This window comes from Idiotropiscis lumnitzeri, chromosome 1 (assembly GCF_059441095.1).
Source record: "Idiotropiscis lumnitzeri isolate Australia: NSW breed Sydney's pygmy pipehorse chromosome 1, RoL_Ilum_1.0, whole genome shotgun sequence".
In the NCBI taxonomy this organism is placed as follows: Eukaryota; Metazoa; Chordata; class Actinopteri; order Syngnathiformes; family Syngnathidae; genus Idiotropiscis; species Idiotropiscis lumnitzeri.
In genome coordinates, this window is record NC_142391.1 from 1,515,730 (window position 1) to 1,541,992 (window position 26,263).

Below are 26,263 nucleotides of genomic sequence, written 5' to 3' on the forward strand. Positions count from 1 at the left end.
TTTGCTCACACTTTATTCTTGAGCACACGTTCTGACACACATTCTCCGTGCACCACGGGGCACTCTAGACTCGCCACACGTGACGGAGGTGAGCTACAGCGCAGTGAGCGGCGACCTGCGCATCGTCCCGGAACAAAGCGCCGAGCTCCAGAGCTTTCTGGTCTTTGATGGCATCGGCCTGAGCGAAGATGCGCTCAAGGACTCGCTCAGACTGTGCACCAAGCAGGTAGTTTATGAAAAAAAAAAAAAAATGTATTATTATAGTGTTGTAATTATTAAATTGCATTTAATGTCAAAATTAAGCCAAATAGGATTCAGCGGTACCTTGAGACCTGAGACCTGACAGATGCCAGGCATTGCTTGGTTTAAAAAAAAAAAAAAAATAAATACATAAATGTATTAATTTGGCTTCATGTAAAAAAAAAAAAAAATGAAATACTTTCGATTGAACTTCAGACCAACCGATGTGGCTTTTCTAAGGCTCATGCCGATTCGGATATTTGGTAGGATCAAATTCTGATAACTGATTAATAATAATAAAGTATTTTATTTTTTTAGTCCCTTAACACTTACAAACAATAAATATATGAATTACATGCAAATCTATTTGACTTTTAATATTTGAACAGACGAATGTCATTTCAGTGGATTTTGAGGTGACCGGTTTGAGTTAAGAGCATGGTTACAGAGGAAACTTAACTTGTAAGTCAAGGTGCCACTGGATAGAGACAAACATGGATTTTCATCAATTATTTGCGCTGCACGCAGATGCAGACCAAGAAGAGCGAAACGACGCTTTCGCCTCAAGAAATGAAGAACATTCATGTGAGTGTTTTGCGGTTGGCAAAGTTGCGACAAGCTCGTGAGTCGTCGGCGTTCGAGACATGCTGGCGCTTAGTTTGTCGTCTTCTCGCGTGTGTGTCTGTGCGTGACCTTTTTTTTTTTTTTCCCGTGGTGAAGATGAGCCGACATCTCGACCCGCTGCCGCCGGGATTCTTCTACAACGGTTGTCAATACGTGGACGTGTTTGGAGAGAAGCGAGACCGCCATCCAAGTATCCTTCAGCAGTGACGCCGTGTGCTGAATATCTTAACTGCAGAAATCATCTATTCCACCACTATATCGTGGATTTATTTATTTATTTTTTTTAATTTTTTTGTGGAGTGTTTAAAATCCCTTCTTGCAGAAATTTGCAGTTTATCGCAACTGCTTCTCAAACTTTTTAGGCCAAATCCTGTGGCAAAAAAAATCTTAGCGATCCAAGAGCATTAAAATACACTTTAAAAATGAGGCAGAGTTTTTTTTTTTTGCATTGGATACGTCAATAAATGTTTGAAAACATCCAGTTCTCCAATTGAACTGCACGAAACGAAGGGACTGCACAGTGACATTTTTTTTTTCAGTATTTATTTATGTTTTGTATTTATTTATTTTTTTTTGGGGGGGTGATATCAGATTTTTTAAACATTTTATTTATCAATGTTTTTGCCGATGCAATCGGCGTACTACAGTCAACCTTATCACGACGATTAATACAATTTGCTTGTATTTAACAATTCATTTTGCATTCCGTCTTCCAGAGCAAATATTTGCATAGGTACAATTTTTCTGTAATGTGAGTCCAGTATTTTGTTTTCCTGTATTGAATCAATATATTAATGTTGCGGTGGTTTACGATCTTAAATATACATTTTAGGAATAAAACCTCTGCCTTCTTTTTGATGTATTTTAATGTTGATTGTAGTACTTAAAGCAATTAGTTTTTTTTAAAGGTTTTGAGAACTCGTGGGATCGTAGTCATGACACTGTCGCATCCGCGCCTCCGTTCTCCTTCACCCTCCTGTCGCCGCAGACATGCGTCAGTTCGTTAAAGAGTACGTGGCCGAGGCCAACAAGCACATCGAGGTGTTCAACCGCCAGTTGGATCTGCAAGCGGACCTGTTTGACCCCTGAAAGTGAGATCATCCACTTGACGGGAGGGTCGCCGAACACTCGGCTCCTTTCTTTCAAGCGAAGGTGAGCTTCGGAGGAAGTCCGTTTCGCCGTCCCTCACCCGCCGCACAAAACCAAAGGGAATTTCCACGTGGACTGGCGGGCGGCTCGCGCCGTTTGCGTTTTATGTCACTTGGCGAATTAATGCCTCTATTTGCGGCGGCCGTGCCGGGCTCCCCCGCCGGTGGGCTTTCTCAAGAATTGGCGTCACCCAATCCGGCCCAGCACCTGTCTGCTCTGTCCCGATGGAAACAGCGAAACGTTGAGGCCGCCGGCACCACGACAGCGGCTTGCGAGCCCGCCGCGTTATTTTAAGAGTCCCTTGCCGCAAAGCTAATGAAAGTTCAATTAAGCGAGCGCGGGTCCCCACGACGGCGGAACAGCTGAGGACGGTATTACGTGTCCGACAACACCGCGCTCTTTTTTTTTTTTTTTTTTTTCCACTCATGGTTACCAGGAAGAAAGCCAGAGATAGATGCAAGCTGATTACACATCTTGCACAGATGTTTTTTTTTCCCGATTGGAACAGGGGTGTCTAAACTTTTGTCTGGGGCCATATACTGAAAAAAAAAAAAAAGGGCCACTTTGACCTTCTTCATCTTTAATTTAATAAACATGTACATCAACTTTTCAATCTCTTTTTCAAAGACCTTCGAGCCATGAGTGATGCTATAGTGGCTGAGCGCTTGGAGCCGTTTTTGATGTAGCGGACTTACTCCGACGTGTTAAAACTGTTTTTGCTCGTTGCTGTCTTTCAAGAAAAAAAAAAAAAAAAGAGTCGATCGATTTGTTCTCAACTTTCAACTCTTTTAATTGGTTGATAAAGTGTTTAAAAAAGAAGAACCGATGTGGAAAATGGCCCGCAGGCTGTAGTTTGGACACCCTTGATGTATGACAAATGGTGAAAGACGCTGGTTTATGTATTGTCTCGCATAGAAGCTCACGTGTTTGACTTGTTCTGTGCATGTTTTCCAACACAACATGAGAACCAGAAACAGAAAGAAGCTTAAAAAAAAAAAAACATTTCATCCATGATGGAGCAGTGTTGACAAAAAAAAACAAAAAAAAACAAAACTGTGTGTTCTTGCCGTGACGTAAACGATCCTTGGACACCTGCCGCATTTGGAAAACGTTCCATCGTTTGCAATTTGGCCCAATTTGGGTTACTTTTGACGCAGCCGCTTTAAGAGCATACACTTCTTCTCTAGTATTTGATGAATCGGAAGGCAAACGCTGCGCCGATTAATCGGACGATATTTTCCCAATATATCTAATAATAACATTCAAACTTTCCCACAAATCAATTCGTCTACCTTTTGAGAAGGAGGCTCCACAATGAGTTTCTCTGGGTCGCCTTGCCGAAATTATGATTATTTTTTTTTGGCTGGTCGTCGGCGTGGTGCCAGACAGCGAGAGGAAAGGAAAACAATAAAAGCGCTTTCTCCAGGTCGACAGGGCAAAAGTGATAAAAGCTATCCACCCCCCCCTCGCCCTCTTGTGCTTGCGTCTCTGCGCGGATTTATATAATCCACCCTGCCGCTCCCCTCCCGAACGCAAGGCACCACGTATTGTCCCGCCGTCCTCGCTCTCGAGCCATACGATCCCGTGCTGGTGTGTTTGCTCCACCGCGATCTTTTCCAATAACGGAATGCTTAGAATAGCACGCAACATAGCAACCAAGTAAGCCTGTAATGTATTCCACTTAGCCTGCGGACGAGGGTCAACGCCCCGGCCCCTCCCTCCGTTGTGCGCTCGCTTCTTTCCCTAACTTTGAGGCCCTATAGAAATGGAAGATTATTATTATTCCGATTACAGTCGTATCTGCTTTTTTATCGATACTATACCGTTTGTACGAATCACATTGCTCCTACTGTTTAAAAATGTAAAATGATCCCCAAAAAAATGAAAAACATTAACGATTATGTGTAACCGACATCCTTTTGTATGCAAAAGAAAACGAACGGGACTGCATGGTCGCGTTGGCGGCTCGCTGGCGTCTCTTAAAACCCGCAACAGTCGCCGTGTCGGTGACGTAATCCCGCCGGGGATTGTGCTCGGCGCGTTGGCAAAACGCTAATTGGCCTAAAGAAGTCCTCAAAAAGACGGGAGGGATTAAATGCAAGCGAGGTGTGACAACAAAGAAATGTGACTGCTGTGAGTGAACACACACACACACACACACAAAAACGTTCTTTCATCACTAGTCTCGAGCATGATGTTCTTTTTAAAACTGGTTTGAAAATATTTATAAAATCAACTATTTTAAAAGAAAATGGATAATGGTGGAATTGAAATGTGTTAAATTTCCAAGTTTTTTTTCCAAGATGTTTTGATTGAATTTTAAAAAAAGAGAATAATTTATAATTCAATAATAATAATAATTCAAACCATTTAATGTGCATCCCTCTTGTAATTAATATTTTAATGATTTTAATGCTTAAATATTTTTTTGAAATGCTAATTAAAATTTTCTTTGTCTCTTTTATTATTTTTTCCCTAACTTTCTATTTCATGACCATCATAAATGAAATATTAAATTGTTTCATTGAGAATCGTAATCTCAACGGCTTTGTATAATTTAAATAAGACATTAAATCAAATTACTTTGTAAAAAGATATCCAAGCGAAATATTTTTAGAATCGTTTATTCTATCCATTATTCTGTCGACGAATCTGCCTCAGAATGCGTTCTAACACGCGATCGAATCGACGAGCGACCGCAGCTCCGCTTTGCAGAAATGACAACTTTCAAACTTTCTTTTGGCCCATTTAAACAATTGAATTGAAGAAAATTGTCCAAAGCGTTTGCCACAACAAACGGAAACACGCCACATTGGTCCTGGGTTCCGCAAAAATAATTAAAAAAAAAAAAAATAATTAATTGAAAAATAATTTCGAGGCATAAAAAAATTGAACTGAGTGCAAAAAGTTTGCATTAGCGCAGATGTTGCGCACCCCCAAACAGCCTCGTCCACCACTGAGATTATACTTCCTCTGTAACTTGATATTCTTCACGTATCTGATTCCTACTACGATTATGCCTGCACTGTATTTGCATGTGTGATGATGTCATAGGAATAGGATGCCACGTCAAAGCCTTTCACCAAGCAACTGGTACAAACAAAGACTGCCTATGAACAAACCAGCAAAAAATATTTTTGTAAAATATTCAACTGAAAATTGCTGGAGTAAAAAAAAAAAAATGTGGGCTCCAGCAGTGCCTTGGTTGACTTCTTCATCCTGGTCGGCAAAGATGCGTCATTAGATCTGAAACAGTGTCGGTGAAAGGAATCGTTGGAATCAGCCTTATCATTGATTTTTCTTTTATTTTTTTTTTAAACTCAGCCAGAGAGCAAAGTCGCGCGGGCAGCGACGATGCACGAGGGCTCGAAAGCATTCCAAAGCAAAATGCAACCCGAGTTGGAGCGCTGAAATCGATGCAAATTGCACTTCAAATGCAAACGAGGCTAATAACGTCCAAATCTCATTTTCAGCCGTCTGAGCTGACCGAATGTTTTGTTCATTTTTAGAACAGGAAAACTAGACTAGGACCTTATTAGAACAGAACCGAAGACCTCAAGTCGGGATGTTTTTGCCCCAATTTTGGATGACAAACACGATGATTATTATTTCTGTAGCCTCAAATGTGTTAAAAGTGCGTTTTTGCCGCTTTGACTGGCCATAATGGAAATTATCCGCGACCACTCCCACGGCGCCGAAGCCCTCCCTCTCGCAAATCCGCCGACCTGCACCCGTCGGCAAAATGACCGGCCTCCGCGCCGTTCCGCTGCTCACAAAGTGCAGACTTAAGTTTCCAGTGAAGCGACGGCGCGCGTCTGTGAACTGCGACGAGTCCGCAATCTCCAAACTGCGACGCAGACGTGCGAAAACCACCTTCTGTACAAAGTGCTCGTTGCTGGTTGAGATTCAAAGCCAAAAATGCACTTTGGCACCAAATTTAGGAGCCGACCCCCCAAAATTGCACTCTGGGGCTTCCCACAGGGCCCTCCACGCACCTCCCGAGCTGGCGAGCTCTCTGGCTCATGTTTCCGAGCGGATGTTGTAGGATAAAAACAAAGTTCGGTGGGAAGCGGCACCAACAATCCAATGCGGAATGTTTTCAAATGTGACTTGTATTTTCTCAGGCCTCGTTCGCGTGAAATAATTGCGTCCGGCGGGAGCTTTGCATACGCGACCCGTCCGTTTGTCCGAGCTGTGTGTGACTAATGTCCGTGCGCAACGAGAAGAGGAAGCTTTTATTCTGGCTGTCCCCACTTGAGTCGCGATGGATTTTTGATGTCACGCCGACAGAATTCGATTACGGGAAGGAGAAAAAGAAGGAAACAAAGGGCTCACTTCTTCTCTCTTGCTTTCGAAAGGCTGCCAAACATTTCTGCCCAATTGTATTTTGCACAACAATTTGCTGTAACTTCTGTTTTTCTCCTGTGACTGATGCCGTTTTTTTTTGTTTTTTTTCTTGACCAAACAGTAAAAATCTGATTGTGTGTGCGTTCATCACATTAAAAATGTATTCCACTGGATCCATGACAACTTTGTGCACAAATTTGCTACCTGGGCCTTCAGTGGCCACTTCCCCCAATTTACGATTATATTACGTACATCATTTTTGAACTCATTTTATTGCTATTTAATTTTCGTAAGACTAAAGCTAAAATTAAAAAAAACATAGAATTCAACAGGCTTCCCTGCCCTTGTCACGTATCTCAATCAGTGCTCTCCTTTTTTGGTTCCTATAGAAAAACAAAATATATCTTTCAAAGAAAGCAAAGGACTCCATCCAATAATTCTAACAGCAATTGAAGCCGCAAATCCACGTTGGAAGTTGGCAACTTGGCAAGCGAGGAACGCTTTATTTAAGACGGTACGGTGGTGATGCGTTTAACTTGACGAGTATTTTGCTTTTGCACATATTTTTGGTGTGTTTTTGCTACAAAATTTTTTTTTGTAATATACATCTTGCCCACAAGAAATGCACATTTTTTTAAGAAAAGAAGAAAATTAAACTAAAACCATCATTTTTTATAAAACAAAAATTAATAAAAACTATCATTGGACAACCCAAAACTATTCTAACCTGCCAAACCTTTTTTTTTTTGCACACTCAACCTTGTCTACACGGACATATTTTGTTCATTTCATAGACCAGATATTTGAATTTGAAGTTGTAAATTTTGAGGAGTTCTTCGGCTAGTTTTTTGGATTCTGTTCCAAGAACGAGCGCGGCTCAAAAAGTGCTGAGAATGCCAACGATGCGGCCCCGCATGGCAAGAAGCTTTGACGGCTCCTGTTTCCTCATGCGTCTGTGTGTGTGTGTGTGTTTATGAGCTGGGGAAATGCGTGTGTGTGTGTGTGTGTGTGTGTGTGTGTGGTATTGTTGCCAGGCAGATGGAGCGCTCCACATGGCTAACCTCTGACATCAACCTTTCCTGCTGCCACCGCCGAGCCGCCTGTTTCTCCCCCAGCGACTTAAGGCAAGGCCCACGCACATAAACACTCATGGCATGCGCGCGGGAACACGCACGCACCTTGAACCCCTCGCGGGCCGCCTCTCTTCGAATATCAACCAAGAGTTGCTGCGACCCAACCCAAAAAAAACCAAAATCCTCCCCCGGCCTGGGCCCCGCATTGTGCCGGTTTATTTGCGTCCCACCGTGACGGCCTCACGTAAACACTCGTCACTCTCACTGGGTTGAGTGGACATCCGAGTGGACTGAGGTCTGGACTCACGGCAGGCTCTCAAAAGTCTACACACCCCTGTTTAAATGACCAAAAAAAATTGACCGAGATCGGCGATTTCAAAACTTTTCCCACCCTTCATGTGACCTGTAACATGAACACCTCAAGTGATATTTTTGCAAAAGTGTGCACACCCGCTTCGAACTGTTCAAAATTGAACCCATGAAATTCAAACTTATCTTAACGCACTTGCCTGGATTGACATTGTCTCGGATTAACCCTAAATAAAGTTCAGCTGTTCTAGTAGGCTTTTCATGACATTTGTTGCCTTCTTGTAAGCTTGAAAGTTTTTTTTTTTGCTTTGAGCAGTTACTAATTTCTACTACTGTGGTGTTCTTTTGGTCACAGGCAATGTTGTGTTTGAAGGGAAAAACTAGTGTGGGGAAAGAAAAATTTCAAAAAGGTTTAGTCTTCATAACAATTTATAGTTGTACTTTGTGTTCAATCACACATTTAGGTGAAATAAATTACAATCTTTTTTTAGGTCTTCATTTGGAAAATACAGCATAAACACAAACATGTTTCCTTCAATATTTATTGAAAAAAAAAAGATCTGATATATGTTGAATCCGTATTTTATAACAGAGCAGCCGTTCTTGCCAATACACAAAATAAATACATTGAAATTCAGCCGTGACAGCTGAGCACCAGTGAAAAAAAAAAAAGTTGAAACTGTCGTCCTGAAGTCTGCCTCATCAAAAGCCTCAAGCTTTTCAACAATCAACCGGCTGAATTTGAACCTGCGCAAAACTCCGTCGTCTTTTGCCGTCTTTCGGTCTCATGACAATCGTTAGCAGCTATGTACAAAAAAAAGACACTTGAGGAGTTCGTCCGTGTCCTTGTCACCCATCTTCAGGTCCAAGTTCTGCCATCGGACGTTACGATTGAGGCAAAACTGTGCACCAGTTGTCACCTCGTAGAATTTTATAATGTTCCTAGTGGTACTAGTAGCGCATGTTTGCCAACTAGTGCACACGTTTTACTCACAGATAACATGTAGTTGTCCTCCGAGTCGAATCACATCCGAGTTTGCTCCTCAAGGGCCTCAACACGCCAATCGAGAGTCGGGCTGATTGGCTGTTGGCTAGCGAAAGCAGGAAAACGCTGACTCTCTTGCCCAAGAACTAAATGAACTCTGCTCATTTTCTCTCCTCTTTGGAAAGAAGGAATCACTCTCAATCACCAACGGCCGCCGTTATTGGACATAAATGGTGAAAGGCGACATGTTGACTATCGCCGCCGATGGCTTGGAGGGGTACTGCATCTCACGCATGCACGGAAGGTCCGTGGTAGTTGGCGTCTCCGTCGGCTTTTGTGGCGTGTTCTTCGGTCGTTCTCCGTGCCGATTGGTGCGTCGAGGCCTTGAGGCAAGACTGTATAGCGCTAAGGACGCTTTGGCCTCCAGGGGGCGCCACAAAACGTAATCAAACTAGTTTTTACTACTAGTAACTATTAAAATGGAAAATCAATGCGATGACAACAAATGAGCAGCTGCCCCCTCCAGTGGGATTGGCAAATTTATTGACTTGACCCCAGCCCACAGAACATTTTAAGCTTGTCAAAACGACCGAGCACAGGGAACGAGAATGAAACGAAGCATTGCTTGTGCTGCGTCAGTTATTGTGAAGAGTGCACCGTTTTTAGGGTGGAACTTGCTTCTGAGCCATCAGCGGTCGGCTAAATAATCAGTTTGACAGTTTTAAAAGTAGCCGTGCTGCCCAACTGTCCGCGGTCACGACTCAGTCGACCTCAAGAATATCGAAGAAATGCTCAGAGAGCTTTTTGAACCGGCTCGAATCGTCTTACTCGCGAGAACAAAGAGCACGCAAGTACATGGACCTGAAGTTGGATCGCAAGGATTTCGTGTCAGCGCGACGGCTTTTTGATGTCAAAGGTCATCAGGACCACCATGTCTCCGGAATCTCCAAAGTTTGCCGCCAATTTGACCTCTGCCACTCCCTCCCCGCTGAACACCTCGCCTTCCCAGACCCGGCTCTTGTTCAGTTTCAGCTCGGTCCGCCCGTGACCCACCACGCACACTCGCCGCGCCCCCGGGATCCTCACCCGGAAGCGGACCCAGGAGGCCGTGTCCAGCAGGCCCACCCGGGGCTCAAAGAGCACGCACCCTTTTCTCCAGGCGGCGTAGACGCGCGGGAAAGGAAGTCCCGCTTTGTCGCAGCTGTTCCTCAGCACAAAGTCGCACATGGGGTTGAACTCTCCGCCGGGGCTGGTCCTGGCGTACACGCCCAGCCGGTACGTCCCGGCGCCCGGCAAACCCACGCTCACCGTCACCTTGCTGTCGGTGTGCGTGCAGAAAAGATGTCGAGCCAGCGGGAAGGCGGACGTTTGCTTGTCGTCCGCCTGCCGGAGCGTGGTATGCAGCTCCAGGTCTCGCTGGTTGTGAAAGGTGATGTTGCATTTTCCCTGCGGCGTGCTCACCAGCGCCGCCGTGTGGCTGAATTTGCTCAGCCCCGCCTCTGAGGTGCGAGTGCCCGGCCCGCACGTCGAGCTCAGATTGGGCGGGAAGAGCTCGTCCCGGCCGGCCACCTTCCCTTTGCAGTGCAGCAGGAAGTTGGCGGCGTTTTGGAACTTGACGTCTGTTTTGTCATAGTCCCGCACGAAGACGGAGAGGCGGTAGAAGCCGCGTGACGGGCACACGACGTGGCAAGTCAGCATCTCCGGTTGGATCTGAGATGCTAAGCATCGCTTGGTGACCGAAGCCTCCAGGTCCGGATGAACCAGTTCGCAGAGCATCATAAGCGAGCGCGACGTCCTCAAGGCCAACTTGAAGCGGCCTTCTTCGACTTCTGCCATCTCGCTGCCCTGATTGCTACCCGCCACTCCCAAGGATGCCGCCGCCAGCTGTAGCCCCCACGACAGGTAGGGGTTCTCCGGGATCTCCTCGGTGGCCCTCGGTTGCAGGCACTCCACGGTGAAGGAGCACACCCAACTCAGGGGAGTGGCGACGCTCTCGGGCCGGGCGTACAGCCTCAGGTTGTAGGTGCCGCTGGCGGGCGGCAGCAGCTGCAGGTTCATGCTGCGCCGGGACACTGTCAGGAGGCCGAAGGACGAGTGGCCGCCCTCCTTGTGTTCCAGCGTGCCGCAGTGGAGCAAGTCCTGGTGCGGCGTGATCTCGTAGGTGAAGGTGACGGGCCTGGAGAAGCCCAAGGAAATGTTGGCCTCCCCTTCGTCTGAGGAGAAGAGATGACGTCAGTTTTTCTTTCGCTTTGCAATCTGATGCCGGAATTGGTGAATTTCACAAGAACATTCGAGCCGCTTTTTGCCGGCATTACTTCAGACGGAGACCGCCTCCAGCGTGACCCGCATCGACCGTCACCGAGCCGCCGAGTGACACGTCAGTTCGTGTAGCCAAACATCCCAGTGGGTCGTTTATCGGAAGCTAACGCCGATTAGCTTTTTGCTTTAACATGATAAACTTTCAATGTAGTCTGACGGGGAAAATCTCAGCCTACTTCCAAAGTCATGGGCGGAGACAACGTAAATTAGCGTCGTCCTGACGTCACAGTTTGGCTAAATTCGGCTCGGTATTCCCCGAACGTCTTTCACGGATTTCCGGGCTTTCATCATTTGCGTGTCAGACTGACCCGTGACGAGGTGGCAGTGATGAGGCTGCATGAGCCTGAGCCCCATGCCGAAGAACGCCGAGGTCTTGAAGACTCGCCTCTCAAACTCCTCCAGGGTGACGGGTGCCTCCAAAAGTTGCCATCTCTCCTCGTCGGGGAAGTGCGACTCGATAAACTCCTCCGGGTCCGTCAGGAAATAGAAGTCGTCAAAGCTTTGGGGGGGACAAACGACAGGTGCTTTTTCAGACACCCCAGCATCGCTTTTGTTAAGCCGCGCTTCACCACTAATCGCCGCGAAATCAAGCGAGGCGGCGGAATAACTCTCGGGTTCCCTCCCCAGACCTTTTGACGAAGCTCTCGTGTTCCATGTCCACTCGTCCGGCTCCCCAGCAGGCGTCCATTAAGAACCACTGCCCCCCTAAAAGCACGGCGTTCCACAGGTGATCCGATTTCACGTTCCGGAGGCTCTGGCCCTGGCGGTAGCCGATGCCCTTACTGTGGCCGGCCACCTCTTGGCACTCCATGCCCACCAACCTGTGAAAACAAGCAGAGCGCACCCCCCCATGACGTCCCCGGAAAATGTCTATCTTGAAAATCCCAAAGGGATTAAGGGCCGAATGGCGCTCTATTGTGAGCCCATGAAAAAGTCCATTAAATGCGTTGCGCTGTGGAATATGACTCAGTGTGTCCGGCATGCCGCTTGTGATTGAAATCTCCAAATTGGCATTCCCTGTGAAGAAAAGCACGATTTGTCGCAATGACTTCTTTACTCCGTCAAAGCTACCGACTGCTGTCGTGGTCGATCTATTTCCGTCGCTTTCCTGAAAAGAAGACAAACAAGCGGCGGCGGCGGTCTTAAGTTTTGGCCTGCAAGTTTCAAGTCCCGAGTTGCCATGGCGATACCAAGTCAACTTACCACACTCAATTTTACCAAAGTCGAGTCTTCCGGTCAACTTTTTGCTTGAGCCGTGCATTTCACACGTCGGCCTTCAGACTCATAATAGCATCATTTCTGACACCACGGCTGGACAAAGACACTTACCCACTCCTGAGTGAGTGTCGGACGACCTAGCTTCTCTTGAAAATGTCCTCGCAAGCGTATCTGCAATTAAATTCCCTCCTTCGGCCATTGTGGTTTAAAAAAAGCGAGAATCTATTTTAGATTTTCGAACAGTCGCCTGTGACGACTTCCAGGTGTGTTGATTCCGCATAGCGCCGCCCCCTCACGAGTGAGTATCCAATCACAAGACGCGTTCATCACCGTCAGCGGAAGGCCAGCGAGAAGGCCTCACTGTCATCAACTCGTGATCTGATTGGCTATCACAAAAAGCCCCAAATTCTTACAGAACAGATGTCCAAACGATTCGACGAATAGTGCGTGCTACTGGTATTGTGAAATCTGCCTGGCAACACAAGCTTGCTGAATTCTGATTGGATAAAAACTCTCACTAAAAATACAACACGAGGATATAATATGACATCAATGTGAAGAATATGATGGCGATTTCTGGATGATGTTAGGCCTTGAAGGTCTTAGCCGCTTGAGTTTGTGTTTGCCAACTAAGACGCATATTTCCCATCAAGCTATTATTCTGTATGAATGTCAACCGGGTTGATTTTAACTCCGGCCAACGAGTGGAAGAGCATTCTTTGTTGTCGCTGTCACTGTCATGTGACTTGTCATGTGGCTGCTTTTTCTAGTGACTGTCATCTGACCAAAGTGAGCAAAACTGCGGCGACCGCTTTTGCTAGTTCAACTACACAAAGCGTCGTTGCTTGCGAGCAACTTGAAAAATAAACAAGTCCAAGTGATCGACATACTTAATTTCTTTGAACACGAGGCACGTCGGAACGGGTACTCGGGTACGGCCGGTAGTTTTGCCGGGGAACGAGTCATCAAGTCATCCAGTTCAAGTGGAGTCATTCTTAATTTGAGTTTTTGCCCCAAGTCGTGAAATTGGCGACTCACGTTGGACTCGCGTCCACTACCTCGAAGAAGAAACTTGTTAGCAGGCCAGCGGGAGTGATTACCTGCACATTTCCATACAGAGACTGGAGTAGCCGCAGCAAACTCCCCGACCGGTCGCGATCACTTCCTCCGCGGAGCACAGCTTTTCCGATCGTCCCAGGAAGCCGCTGATGTCGTACTCTGCGGACGTTGAGGACGACGCGTTGGTGTTCCGATGCCCAAATAAAACGGCACCAAAATATGGAACCGAGCTGATCCGAGTTGGACTTATCCTCACCGATGTTGTGACAGAGCCAAACCCAGATGGCGCGGATTTTCTCCAGCTCGCTCTTGGCAACGCTTGCGATGTTCCGGACGATGGTCGCCACGTCGTAAACGCGCTTTTCCTTGAGCTGCGACACAAACGCCAACAAAAAGTGGATCATGCATTTTGGAAAGTCAACACACTCTCTTGTTGTCAGAATACAAAAAATGATTACGCCTACTCCCTGTCTCGTGCAAGTGAGCCACTGCTCACCTGCTGAGCCATACCATGACGACCGGTGGGGGGGGGTTTCTTATTCACCTGATTTTTAATCCAGTCCTATCCTCGGTTAGTGTTTGGTAGTGACAGAGCGATTATCTGGCAGGCCGATTATCGGGGCCAATATTTGTCATTTTGCCGATTATCGACATTGGCCTTTTTTTTTTTTTTTTAACTTTCAAGGCCGATCAATTAAAAGTTGGTTTATTTTGGCTCGCTGCAGCACACTTCTCTCTCTCTCTCTCTTTGCTGTGCTGGTGGCCCTGCCTGCAGAAGCAGATTGGCCCGCCCACAGTACGATCTGATTGGTTTCTTGTTGCAGCCAATTAGGAGTAATCTGTCTCTTTGCTTTTTCGCCTCGAGTCACGCGGACTGCGGGAGGCAACAGGCAACGTCTGCTACAACTCATGGAAAACTATTTGCCGTAGTGAACTTGAAAAAAAAGTTTGTTTTCATTGAACTTTAAGACATTCAGCTGAGCCTGGGAGCTCCGTGCACTTTTTGTTTGACTTTTAAAACTAATTTGTCTATTTTGCAAGATCTAAAAAAAAAAAACTTTACTATTTTGTAAATCACTAAAGTTGTTTAAGAAACACGTGCTTAGAGGCAATTAAGCAAACTTTCAAAATGTGGACACCATTTTACGCCTTCACGGCCTCCGTGACTACTAAAAATGTGTATCGGTATCGGCCCTGAAAAAAAGCATATCGGTCGATCACTCGTGTTTAGGTTGGGTTTGTTCTACTGATTTTCATTCGTATTGGAAATTGAATCCTTTCTCCGACCCACATCGTCCTAAATGACTTTTTTTGTTCCTTTCTTGCTCGTTGGCGTCAACGAATCATCGGGTCTGTTTTCGACTTCTCACCTCCGCGCCTGCCCCGATGACATGAGAATCCAGCCGGTGGAAGATGTCGGAATTGGCAAAGAGATCTTTCTTTCTTCTCCTCCTTCCCGTCGCCGTGGTCACCGCGCTCCTCGGCGCGACTTCTGCCTTGGGTTTGAGGTTCCTCTGCGGCTCCTCCGCCCTCACGGCGCTCTTCTTCACCACCGCGACGCTCCTGGAGGCGCTCTCCGATGACAGTTGCCGCTTGGCCGTCGGCCGCTGATCCTCGGCCTCGGCCGCCAGCTTCTCGAACACGCTGCGGCGGGAAAGCACGGCGCTCTGCGGGGCTTGGACGTCGTCCACGGGGCTTTTCGGCGCGTCCCCCGGCAGGTGGGCGCGGTCTGCCAAAATGCCGACAAACGCAACAGCGCTTGGCGGGCTGAAGGCGGGATTTTGGGAAAGCCCGCCGAGCTCCAGGGCCTTCACCTGGATGCATCCCGGCTGGCTCGCCTCATCAAGTTGGGCGGAGCGGGAGAAGGGGAACGAGAACTTCTGGATTCCGACCTCTGCCGAAATCATCACGGCCTAGAGGGAGAAAGCATAACGAGTGACCCCCAAAATAAAAAGACAAGATTCTGGCGTTCAGGATGGACGGTCTATCTGCGTATTCCATACGATGCGCTCTCCGGACGACAGTGACGAATTGGCAATGAAATGATTTCTATTCGTGACTGTTAATGATGGCAGAGGTTGGCGTCGTTCGTCTTTGTCACGTCTTACAGCCGATTATTTTCACGTTACAATTTCTTCCTGCTGGAATTGTCGCATTTTGAAACGAGAAAAAAAAAAAAGGTTGACAAAGAAAAATGTTGAACTGAAAGAGTTCCCAATCCTTCCGAACTTTTTCTGTCACCAAGTAGCCAAACAGTCGACTAAAATGAGGCACCTGTGTATCTTTTGCCAGACAAATTGTTACTTTGGTTTTTTTTTTTTTTTGCATTATCAACATCAAGTTGGCGCGTTAAAATCAGGCTACAAAGGAAATTGCGTAAACACTGATTAGCGAAGCGGCTATGTTGTTAGCATTGCTTCCACTATTAGCATTTCAAAGTGGGCCAACAGCTCGCTCGCTAAAATCTGGCTCTGAAGGGAGTTGTGTGTCTCGAAGACGTGCCTCTGCTTCATTCGTGGAGTTTTTGTAGCAACTTAAAGGAGCAAGAAGCTCCTATGTTGTTAGCATGTTAGCATTAGCAAACAAAGAAAGCAAACAGCTGGCGAAAATCAGGCGACAAAGGGAATCGTGTCAAGTGTGAACACGCAGATTGGAGAAGCGTGTTGTTTCCTTATTAGCATTAGCATTAGCATTCCGAATCCACCAGTTGTCTTCTTGATTTGTTTTGACAGTCCGCAACAATTTGAAAACGTGCTTCAGGAATGACGTGGAACCGCAACAAATTTAAACGTGCGCTGACTAATCTAACTCTGACTTTTTTTTTTTTTTTTGTGGGATCACTTTTGGGCAGGATTTGCCGATTGTCGCTAAATTGAAATCACATCGCGAAATGTCTTCATGATTTAAATTGAGCCGTTTGATTTCCTGCTAACTGAACTGCAACTGAAACGTGCAAGAACTTGTCAAAGTCCCAAAATTTTTTTTTGTCCTCAAGACGGCCGATGGCGAAAAGCGAGATTCTAAAGAAGTTATACGTCTAACAATGGCGGGCGGTCAAGGCCTTTAAGACCTTGCTGGCCTGACACCAACCAGAAATCACGATCATATTCTTCACATTGAAGTCATATTCTATCCTAGAGTTGTATTTTTAGTGAGAGCTTTTATCCAATCAAAATTCAGCGAGTTTGTGTTGCCAGGCAGATTTCACAATACCAGTCACGCGCACTATTCGTCCGAGGCTTTCCAATAAAATCGTGCGGGCGTCTGTATTGTGTCCCAAGGGGGCTTTCACCGTTGATAGGCCGTTGCGATAGCCAATCAGATCGCGAGTTGATGACAGTGAGGCCTTCTCGCTGGCCTTACGCTGAAGGTGATGAACGCGTTTTGTGATTGGCTACTCACTCGTGAGGGGGCGGCGCTATGCGGAATCAACACACCCGAAAGTCGTCACTGGCGAATGTCGAAAATCTAAAATAGATTCTTGCTTTTTTTAAACCACAATGGCCGAAGGAGGGAATTTAATTGCAGATACGCTTGCGAGGACATTTTCAAGAGAAGCTAGGTCGTCCGACACTCACTCAGGAGTGGGTAAGTGTCTTTGTCCAGCCGTGGTGTCAGAAATGATGCTAATATGAGGGAGATTCATTCAAGTCGGACTTCCCTGAAGGCCTTCGTGTGAAATGCGCGGCCCGACACTGCGCTTGGATCTGTTTTGTTGTATTTTTGGATCAAAAAGAGAAACGATGCATTTTTCTTAGCATTTTCAAATCCACAAGATGAAAAAAAAAAACAAACAGCAATGATTGAAATTGCCAATTTGCCTGTCAATATTTGCGCCTTTGTTTCTTCCTCGAGTTTTTGGCTCGTTTCGTTTTTTTTCGCATCTGCGAGACAACGTAAATATTCTTCCCCATTTGTTTTGAAAGTCACGAGCAGTTGGTAAACAACGTCCACATGAACACGTCTTTGTCGTAAGACTCGGACTCACCGCCGCATGCGACGACCTCGTACAGCTGGAATTGAAATCCAATCGCTCGGTTTTGAAACGGGCCACTTTTCAAACACGCCCACTGAAAGCCATTTAGGACGTTGATGAAAGCCGTCTCGCTCCCGCAAACGCGCTCCGAACGCTCACCGGCGCGACGTGTACTCACCCCGAGCCGATTTCAAATGCCTGCCGTGAGTTTGCGCAAGCGTGCGGCATGGACTTGTTTCCCCGTGTCGTCGGTGGGCGGCGGTTGGCGGGGGCGCCGCTTATATAGCCTGCCAGGAGCGGGCCCCAGAATAACGGGCCTAAAAATAGTACAAAGGAGCGGCCAATCGGGGTGGCCGACACGCGTGCGCGTGTGCGTGGGCGTGACGAGGATGTATGTTGGCTTGCACCCGCGGGCCGGCATCCCATAATGTGTCCGTTGGTGCTAAACACATCAACAAGTCGCGGTGAGGATAACCACCCGAAAAAGAAACTTGAAGCTTGAAAAATTCTTGACGGACAGTCAAAATGTGGCTAAGTGTCTCGGGGCTTAGTCGCCGTCGGCTAAGTGGCTCCCGAAAAAAGAACAATTCTTTGGGGAGGTTATTTGCACCCTTCTGTTTTTTCACCAAGGAAACCATTTTTTTTTTTATTCACTAAGAAAAAGTTTGAGGATGTTTTGAGCTTCGAGTTGACATTTCAGGATCAACCTAAAATGCACTTTCACCTTTAAAGTTGAACTTCATTTGACCTTCTATCAACTTTTATAAGCTGACTGCTCAGTGGCCCAACTTTTCGGAGATTTGAGCCATCATTTTGTTTTGTGTCGTGTGCGAAAAAAATCGAGTCCACTTTCCAGCATTGAACTTTTTGCCCGTTGTAGTTCTTCAACATTTGGTCTTGCTGGCGTGAACGTCATCACTCGCGACGACGTGGCCGCCTGCTCGCTCGCTGGTCTGCTCTGCCATGTGGACACACACACACACACACACACACAGCTGCTTTGTGAACAGGCCAAACAGGCAAACACAAAATGAAAACCAAAAGAGTCGCAAGAAAGGAGTCGGAATGTTTGGTCTTGGAATGAATGAAACTCGCCGAGGGAGCTCGCTTGTCGTGTCAAGGAAATATGACAATGATTAATAAATGTAATAATAAAAAAATTAAATAAAAAAATCAATTTTGGGGGCAAATGCTGGTGTTTACTGTATATTTCGAGATAAAAATGGTCAGACTCCAAACGCTGAGGCTCAACTCGGCCTGGCTATACATAGCAAAGGCAGTAAATCATTTCTGATTCCTTGTAAAAAATAAACGTCACCTCCCGCCGCCATAAAATTTTATCGGGTGGACACGCCGGGTCGCAGATTGACGGAATTGCGCAAGTTCCTCTTGTTGCTAGGCGGAATTCGCGGCGTGCAAACATTTGCTGCTGCAGCGCCAATAAAAATGAGATTGACAAACAAGTGGCTGGACAGGAAAACGCGCTTATTTATAACGCCGATTCAATGCCGTGCGTCACCCTCCCACTCATTCGCTGCACACAATTTTCATGGCAACTGTAAAAACTGCTTTCTTGCTTTACTTTTATTTCTTTTTTTACACCTAATTGACGTCAATTACTCCAGAATTGAATGCGATTTTGCGCCCCCAAAAAAGTGAAGCATTTTTTGAACTCTTGTTGCAAATCCGATTTAATCCAAAAAGCCACACACACACAAATATATATCGTATGCCAACTGACAAGTGCCGTACTACTCTATTAAATCTAAAAATAGATATCAGACACCGGTGTAGCATCTTCCCAACTAACGTAGAATTTAGTAGGATTTTGAACAAACAAACACAATTTTGACACTTGTTGCTAGGCAGATTTCGAAGCGCTCGCCTCTCCCGGGCCCGTAAAAAAAAACAAAAAAAAACTGAAAGGGCAGAGGAGCCAGGAAACAAGAACCGCCAATTACTCTACTGCTCTCTCTGAAATCGAAACATTTATTCGACAAATGAAAACACGTCCCTGTTTTCAACCTGTTGTCAGGCAGATTTTGCCAAACTGACAAACTTCTTAAACCAGGTTTGGAAAAAAAAAAAGCTTCTCGAATGGACACACAAGTGTTGTTTGGCAGAATTTGTAAGGAAGTCGCTGCTCTGTATCGTATAAAATACTCCACATGTCAAATGACTTCAATTTGCCGCTCTTCTTTCTTTTTTTTGCGCAAACTCGGCTGAAACATTTTTTTGGGGGATTATTCCCAAGCGCCGCCTGAGTCGGTCCCGTCGGCGGGCAGACAAGGCAAGGAGGGAGGGCGACCGGGTCATGCCAGCACGTTGTCGATGTGAGCGAGCACGGCCGTAAAATCGTCTGCGGGCTTGACGGCTCACTTCGGCTTAGTGGGCGGGGCCAGCGTCCGACAACGAAAATAGAGACGAAACGCGGGAGGGCAGAAACCGGCTCGCGACGTTAAGCGGCTTCCAGGACCAAGAAGAGGAAGCCTAAGCGAGATTTTAAAAAGAATTGTCAAACAATGTCAACTGGGACTTTTAAGCATCTGCTGCATTTTTTGTTGCCGACTGGACGTTACGTGAGGTCCGCTCAATCACAAGAGCCGTTGACAACGAGAGGGGAACCAACTCCATCTGAAGTGCAGAAATGAAAACGGAACTTTTCGTTGAACCTTGACCTTAGTCAAGGTTCGGTCACTTCACCACTGAGAGCAACAGTGGGCCCCCCCCCCCTTATTTTCGTCAAGACGTGTCTTGAAGTGGAAATCAACATTTACTTCCAATGAGTCCATTATTGCACTGAACATTGTCACCGAGAACAAGAGCGGGCTAACTCCGTTTCGACCCTTTTTAATGTAACGGCATTACTTTCAGATGAATTCTGGTGTCAATCCAACTTTCATGACACATTTTGACATGATTGCACTCAGCACTTTGCCACGAGAACAAAAGTGGGCTAACTTCATTTTGCTCATTTTTAACTTCGGTGCTGAAAAAAGTTCTCTCTTTCCGATACATTCCGAGAATTGTAGTGGACTAACTCCATTCTAAGTGAAGAAACGAACTGTGAAAAATTGGTCTAAATCGAGGTTCAGTTCCAATTTTGACATTTGGGGGGGGCAGGCGATGATTGCGCTCCGCATTTTGTGTGCATGTTCGTAGAAGTGAATGCTGTTTCTAATTTTGAATGAAATATTTCTCATTTTAGCAGACGTTTGGACTTAATGCGCTCAACTTTTACCGGAAACCATCGAGCGGCATCGATCCCATTTGCACGTGAACTGCGAAGGCTTTTCAAGGAGTGTAAGTGGCCGTCGCTGGTTTGTGAGGACAAAATGAAGGCCGAGATTTGTCCGACGGGACGTTGAGACGCTTCCAGCTGCGAGCTTCTCCTGTGATCTTGCGCACACCTGCTGGCCTCATCTTCTTCAAACACCTGGTGAGGAGGAGGAGCATGACGATGACGATGATGATGAAGATGATGCGTTGCCTTTAGGTGCTTCACGCCGCAATCCGACACTCATCAGCTGCAATGGAAAAAAAAACAACAAAAAAAAAAAAAGAAGAAGAAGAAGCGCGAGTCGGGCCTTGACATTGGAGCCATTGTGTGTCGGTTGTCACGGCGACGGCAAAATGAGGAAATTGAAAATGAAGCGCGGCATCACATGCCAGCATGTGAATCATGTGACCGGCGAGACCATTTCCAGCCGACATGGTCAGTGACTCCTCTGCAAACGGCCCAACTCCACGCAGTTGTTTTGCATTTTGTTTTGGGAAAAATGAGCTAAGTACGTTGTCAAAATGAATTCCAAAAGATACGCTTGTCAAGTCAACATTAATATTGCATTTTATTGTATTGTTGCATTCATTTACCCGTTTTTTTTCACTAAGGTGGAATTTGTTTTCATGTTTATTGATTTTTAATATTCAATAATTGGTTCATTGATTTATTTTAAATAATAAAATCAAAGGTAAAAGAAGCTATTTCACTTTGTTTTATGAAATAATTGGTTAATTCATTGTCATTAAATTTATGAAAAAAAGTACACATTTTAAACATATATAAAATACAATTTGTTAATTGAAATGAAAAAAACTCTTGTAACCAATGAGACGTCATTAGACAAAACTTTCCCAACTTTTGATGTCTTGTCACTGCTTTTTAAATATTTTTTTAAATAACTTTATTGAAGCTGTCTTGTCACTGAGCCGAAATTGGCCGCGCGATGACGTCACGCCGATCACGCCGCCTTCGCGTGCACGGCGGACGCGGGCACGCGTGCTCCAGCCTGCCCTTGAGTCAAGCCCGTCTTGGCGTTTTATTGCTTCTTTTTTTTCCCCACTTTTTTTTTTTTTGTCTTTCAACTTTTTCCAACGTTCATGCTGCTCATGCTCACTTCCGGTGAGGCGGACGCGTCTGTGACGTCATCATGAAGCCCGCGACGATGGATGATGGCGGTCCGACACCAGGTCACAACATTTTTTTAATTTATTTATTTTAAAGTAAACTTTCATGTCTTTTGTCTTCTTCTGTCGTTTCGACTCGTTCATGACTTAATTGAGAGGCTCGTGCCCCTCATTTGCATGCCAGATTCTGACCTTTTGTGTTTGTGCTTTGCTCGTTTACTTGCTGCCGTTTTTTTTTTGTTTGTTTGTTTTTTCATTTATTTATTTTTTTGCGTGCGTTCAATTCAACCAATTCAAGTTTTAACGTTGCAATAGGACAAAAAAATGTCATCGGTCAGTGACAACTCATATTCACTTTGAGTCGAAGATGAGGAGGAAACATTTGAAAACGTTCACGTTCTCCTCGCTTGCATGTCCGAAAAAGTTGCCATGACTCATTGAGTTGATTCGAGCTTGAAACTGTTCTAATGAAGTCAGAAAAAAAAAAACCTGAAGTCTTTGTTAGCCCGAAATCGACAAGGAACAAACTAATTGTTGTTGTTGCTTGAGCACAACAAGACTCAACATTTTCCAGAAACGAACCAAAACTAAATTAGTTGACCGAAAGGACTAAAAGAACACACATCGTCAGCATTTAAACAAATTAACAAATAAATTCTCAAATTTGAAATGTAAAGAAATAAAAGTAGTTTTTAAAAAATAGACTCCAAGAAAGAAATGTTAGAAAATGATTACGAGACGTGGGAGTGAAGTTTGTGAAGCAAATTTAAAAAAAAACATGAATCACCTTTTATTTTATTTGCGTGCAGCATGACAGCCAAATGCTGCTTCACCAAATGTGCTTTGAACGCCGGGCTCCACCGATTGACCCGCGTCTGCAAACCTCAGAATCCGTTTTGGTTTCTATTCAATTCGTATTTCTTTCCCTTATTCAAGACGCAAACCCTTGCGCGATTTCTAGACCACAAACATCATTCCGCAGCTGATTGTGAGCCAGTCTAAAGTCTTCAGGACTGGACTAATATGTCGTGGTTAGAACCCGAGCCGCAGCCTTCTGAATGAGTTGCCGTTGCTTGATGTTGTTTTCGAGGAGTCCAGTCGGAAGAGAAAAGCTTGCATGAGTGTTTCTTTTGGAGAAGGTTCTTCTTGTGATGACTTGGATATGATTGTTGAAAGTTAGGTCTGGGGCTGTCAGCGCCCCAAAATTTCGGTCTTGCTCTTTGGTTTCTGAAGCGTTTCGAATATAATGTGCAGACAGAACAAAATGGGTCCAAGGACAGACCCTTGAGGGACTCCACGGTCACGGTCGACACATGTGACGTGACATCTCACGCCATGGATTTGATTTCATCGTGTGTGAGGGCTGTCCCTAATATTTTGAGTCATTGAATGTAGCTAACATTTTTCTTTGACTCGACCTTCAACTTTGACCTTTGGCGCACCTTGACGCGCACTTTGCGTCACGTTGTTGCCGCCACTGCCTTTTACTTGCCATTTGGCTGACACGTCCGCCCCGACACGCCGCGGCGGCAAACGTGTTGTTTGGTTCCGGCGGGAGTTCAAAGAGCTTCCATCGTGTTAGCGCACGGCAGGATGAACGCGGCGCTCGGTATGGAAGCCAAGAACTTTGTAAACACCACTTTATGTGGAATTTTTATTTTTGCTAGACTTTTCAGGCATGCTGCGTTTTCTATTTCTATTTCTACTCCTTAAACAAACAAACACGTTTGTGTCAACTTTTTTCAAAATGACATCATGCCAAAATTTAGTAGAAAAAAAATAAGTGTGTGACATGTAAGCAGTTTTCAGTGCCAAATGAAAAAAATGATTGATCCAAGAATACCAAAATGACAACCAGCTTGCTCATTAAATCTGTGATCACAAAGTCCAGACGACGGCTGCAGAACCTTTTAGAAGCGCTCGCTCCTCATCTCCAATTTTTGCCGTACTTTCTGACTTGAGCAGGATGCGCAGGCTTGTTCCTTGGGCAGCTCACTGAAACCGTAACTTTGCTATCGCCCCCTGCTGGTTGGATGACTGTTGCTTGACAAAGTGCCAGATTCTCTCCGTATGTCGCAGAAATATAAATATTGCAGACCATCAGGTTCTTTGAAGGCTCATCCGAATTACGATTCAAATTTCCAATAAATAAAGAATCAGAATGGCATCGGGAGGGGATTTATTCTGAAACTCTCAAACTATTACTTGTATACTACACACATTTATTTTTACAATACAAATGTATTTATATAGCGCATTTCACAGCTATATATATTCATATATATATATATATATATATATATTTATTTATATATATATATTAGGGCTGTCAAAATTGAAGCGTTAACTCAGGTGATTAATCCAAATCTTTTTGAACTCACTTAACTCAGTTTGATTTACTTCAAAAATAATTGACATACTTTGCAAATATTATGCCATATTAACTATCCATCTTTAGCACATCTCAGAACAAAACACTGTGTTAAAATTACCACTGGGCCTTGCAAATCAACACTGCTGGAGTGTGGCGCTCGTGGGCAGTTTTGAGAATTGTTTCGAAGAAAAATGAGAAATTCGGTCGTATTCAAGAATCCAAGAAAGCTATAAGAACAGTCTTTGAATTAAATATACTTTTGCATCAACTCCAAGATATTATTCAAGTAAATATCTGTTACAAGCGTCACAAAAAATAGTAGCTGAAAAATGTGATTAATCACGATTAATCATGTAACTTTTTGTGATTAATTAGTTCAGAAAAATATCATTTGACAGCACTAATATATATATATATATATATATATATATATATATATATATATATATATATATATTACGTACTATTGTTGCTGTCACATTTGAGTTTGGGTCCTTGATGCTGATTGGACAGTTTGACTCTTTCACTGGGAGCATTACGTCACACTTTTAGGATGTTCATGAAGGATGCGGACATTTCCTGTGTGTGTGGGGGGGGGGTGCGCGTGTGTGCGCGTGTGTGTGTGTGTGTGATCTAAGGAAAGTCCTGCATGTCCGTTGCAGTAGTAAAGAATCCACTGTCGTTGTTTCAGTGGCTGCAAATTCCAGCAGGGGGCAGTGTGTGCGCATGTGTGTCAACCGGTGTTGTTTCTGGCAAGCATTTTAGATTTAGTCTTGGTCTTATTCTTTTGGACGAAAATGCACTTTGAGTCATTCCAAATTGTGATCGTTTTAGTTGCCGAAAACTAAAAAAAAAAGGATTTCTTCTCGTTTTTAGTCAACGGAAACGCTACTTTTCGTCAATTTATTCAACGAAAACTCAACAAGGTTTTCGTCCGTTTTAGTTCAAACAAGGCATACGAGGTTTCCACCCAAAGACTTTCTGATGGACGATTTCGGATTACGCATGACAAACAGATAAAAGTGGAATCAATGCTTATTGCTCCAAAGTAAGTCGAGAAGCTAAACATTTTTTTTGGCATTGTTTCACTTCAAGCGACATCAAATAAAAACAAGATGGACTTGTTCTGTAATTCAAAAGCACAAGTACCAAGTAAGGATTCAGCAAATATATGCTGGAGGAAAAAAAATGGGAATTTAATTTTGAAATTTTGATGAGTTTATTTTAAAAATTTCAGAATTTGGCTCTTGGAAATAATTCTGAACATTTTGTTGGAATTGTTTGAATCGGTCGAAAAATGTGGAAGGAAGTGATAATGTGGAAAAATCTCTTTACTTGGGAATTTACTTTTTTTTTTAATTAATTAATTTTGAAGAAAGAAAATTGAAAATGTAATATTGACATTAATACCGTATCACATTGTTGATTTAAAATAAAATGAAAATGATTTAATGGAATTTATAATTTCATGGATTTTTTTTGTGATTTTCTTCATTTAATCAGATTTCTTTTGACATTTCTATTTTTTTAAATTATTATAAAAAATAATGGATACATTTTAAACTTCCAATCCACTCGAACATTATCACATTGCTATTCTATATTTTTATTGTTTTGATTTTATGAATAGCCATTATTTTATTTATTTATTTATTGAATGACATTTGTTGAGTTCGTTTTTTTTTTTTTTATGGCTGCGTTATTCATCTTTATTTTTGTTTATTTAATGAGATATTTAATTATCTATTGAATAAAAAGACATTTTATGCCAGATTTAATTTAAATTTTGTAATTTGAAGAATCAGTCGATCAATCCACGTTTTTTTTTTTTAATTTGACATTTTGATGATTGATTTCATGCTTTTTCTTTAAACGATTGAATTGATTGCTTTGGAATTTGCAACCAATCTAAAATCTATGCGAACATGATGACATATTCATTGTTATTTTACGATTAATATTCATCGTGATCCGTTTGCGCGCACACACACACACACGCACACACACTGCGATGTAGTGTGTGCGGGCGGCTGAGTAACAAGAGCCAGCTGCTCCCCTCATCCTCATCTTCATCTTCCTCCTCATCATCTTCATCCTTTTGCCGCTTCCAAGGTGTCACTCAAACACACATTTCCAGTCGACACACACTCACACACGTGCGCTCACACACACTTTGCTAATGA

General features: G+C 44.4%; 3 protein-coding genes across 5 annotated transcripts in view; 2 read left to right on the plus strand and 1 right to left on the minus strand.

Annotated features, from left to right (window-relative positions):
- Nucleotides 1-7,996, plus strand: part of dnaaf9 (dynein axonemal assembly factor 9) — a 25,554-nt gene extending 17,558 nt beyond the window's left edge. The window contains exons 34-37 of the mRNA XM_088309886.1: nucleotides 69-226; nucleotides 769-825; nucleotides 961-1,054; nucleotides 1,853-7,996. Of these exons, the coding sequence (XP_088166012.1) occupies nucleotides 69-226; nucleotides 769-825; nucleotides 961-1,054; nucleotides 1,853-1,953 (410 nt within the window). The 3' untranslated portion in view covers nucleotides 1,954-7,996. The remainder of the gene's footprint in view (nucleotides 1-68; nucleotides 227-768; nucleotides 826-960; nucleotides 1,055-1,852) is intronic.
- Nucleotides 7,997-8,290: 294 nt separating this feature from the next.
- On the minus strand, nucleotides 8,291-17,541 carry ky (kyphoscoliosis peptidase). Of its 2 annotated transcripts, none has more exons than XM_088309831.1 (7): nucleotides 17,478-17,541; nucleotides 14,694-15,236; nucleotides 13,580-13,694; nucleotides 13,365-13,482; nucleotides 11,676-11,867; nucleotides 11,355-11,545; nucleotides 8,291-10,940 (listed from the first exon to the last, which is right to left on the minus strand). In XM_088309831.1, the coding sequence occupies exons 2-7, from the start codon at nucleotides 15,228-15,230 to the stop codon at nucleotides 9,616-9,618; spliced, it is 2,478 nt and encodes an 825-aa protein (XP_088165957.1). In that variant the 5' UTR covers nucleotides 15,231-15,236; nucleotides 17,478-17,541; the 3' UTR covers nucleotides 8,291-9,615. The 2 variants fall into 2 exon arrangements, with proteins under 2 accessions (XP_088165957.1, XP_088165965.1); XM_088309839.1 differs by lacking the exon at nucleotides 17,478-17,541 and adding an exon at nucleotides 17,312-17,447.
- A 4,040-nt stretch (nucleotides 17,542-21,581) lies between these two features.
- Nucleotides 21,582-26,263, plus strand: part of slc4a11 (solute carrier family 4 member 11) — a 54,942-nt gene continuing 50,260 nt past the window's right edge. Inside the window, exon 1 of one of the 2 annotated variants that reach the window (XM_088309911.1) lies at nucleotides 21,582-21,769. In XM_088309911.1, coding sequence (XP_088166037.1) covers nucleotides 21,730-21,769 — 40 coding nt within the window. In that variant the 5' untranslated portion in view covers nucleotides 21,582-21,729. The remainder of the gene's footprint in view (nucleotides 21,770-26,263) is intronic. The other variant, XM_088309928.1, reaches the window with a different exon arrangement.

Bases quoted from the DNA above. Each gene is read 5' to 3' on its own strand.
- ky (XM_088309831.1), bottom strand. From the start codon at position 15,230: ATGATTTCGGCAGAGGTCGGAATCCAGAAGTTCTCGTTCCCCTTCTCC. The intron at 13,695-14,693 runs GTGAGAAGTCGA...TTTGTGTCGCAG, and splicing joins TCATCGGGGCAGGCGCGGAG to CTCAAGGAAAAGCGCGTTTA. The intron at 13,483-13,579 runs GTGAGGATAAGT...CAACGTCCGCAG, and splicing joins TTGGCTCTGTCACAACATCG to AGTACGACATCAGCGGCTTC.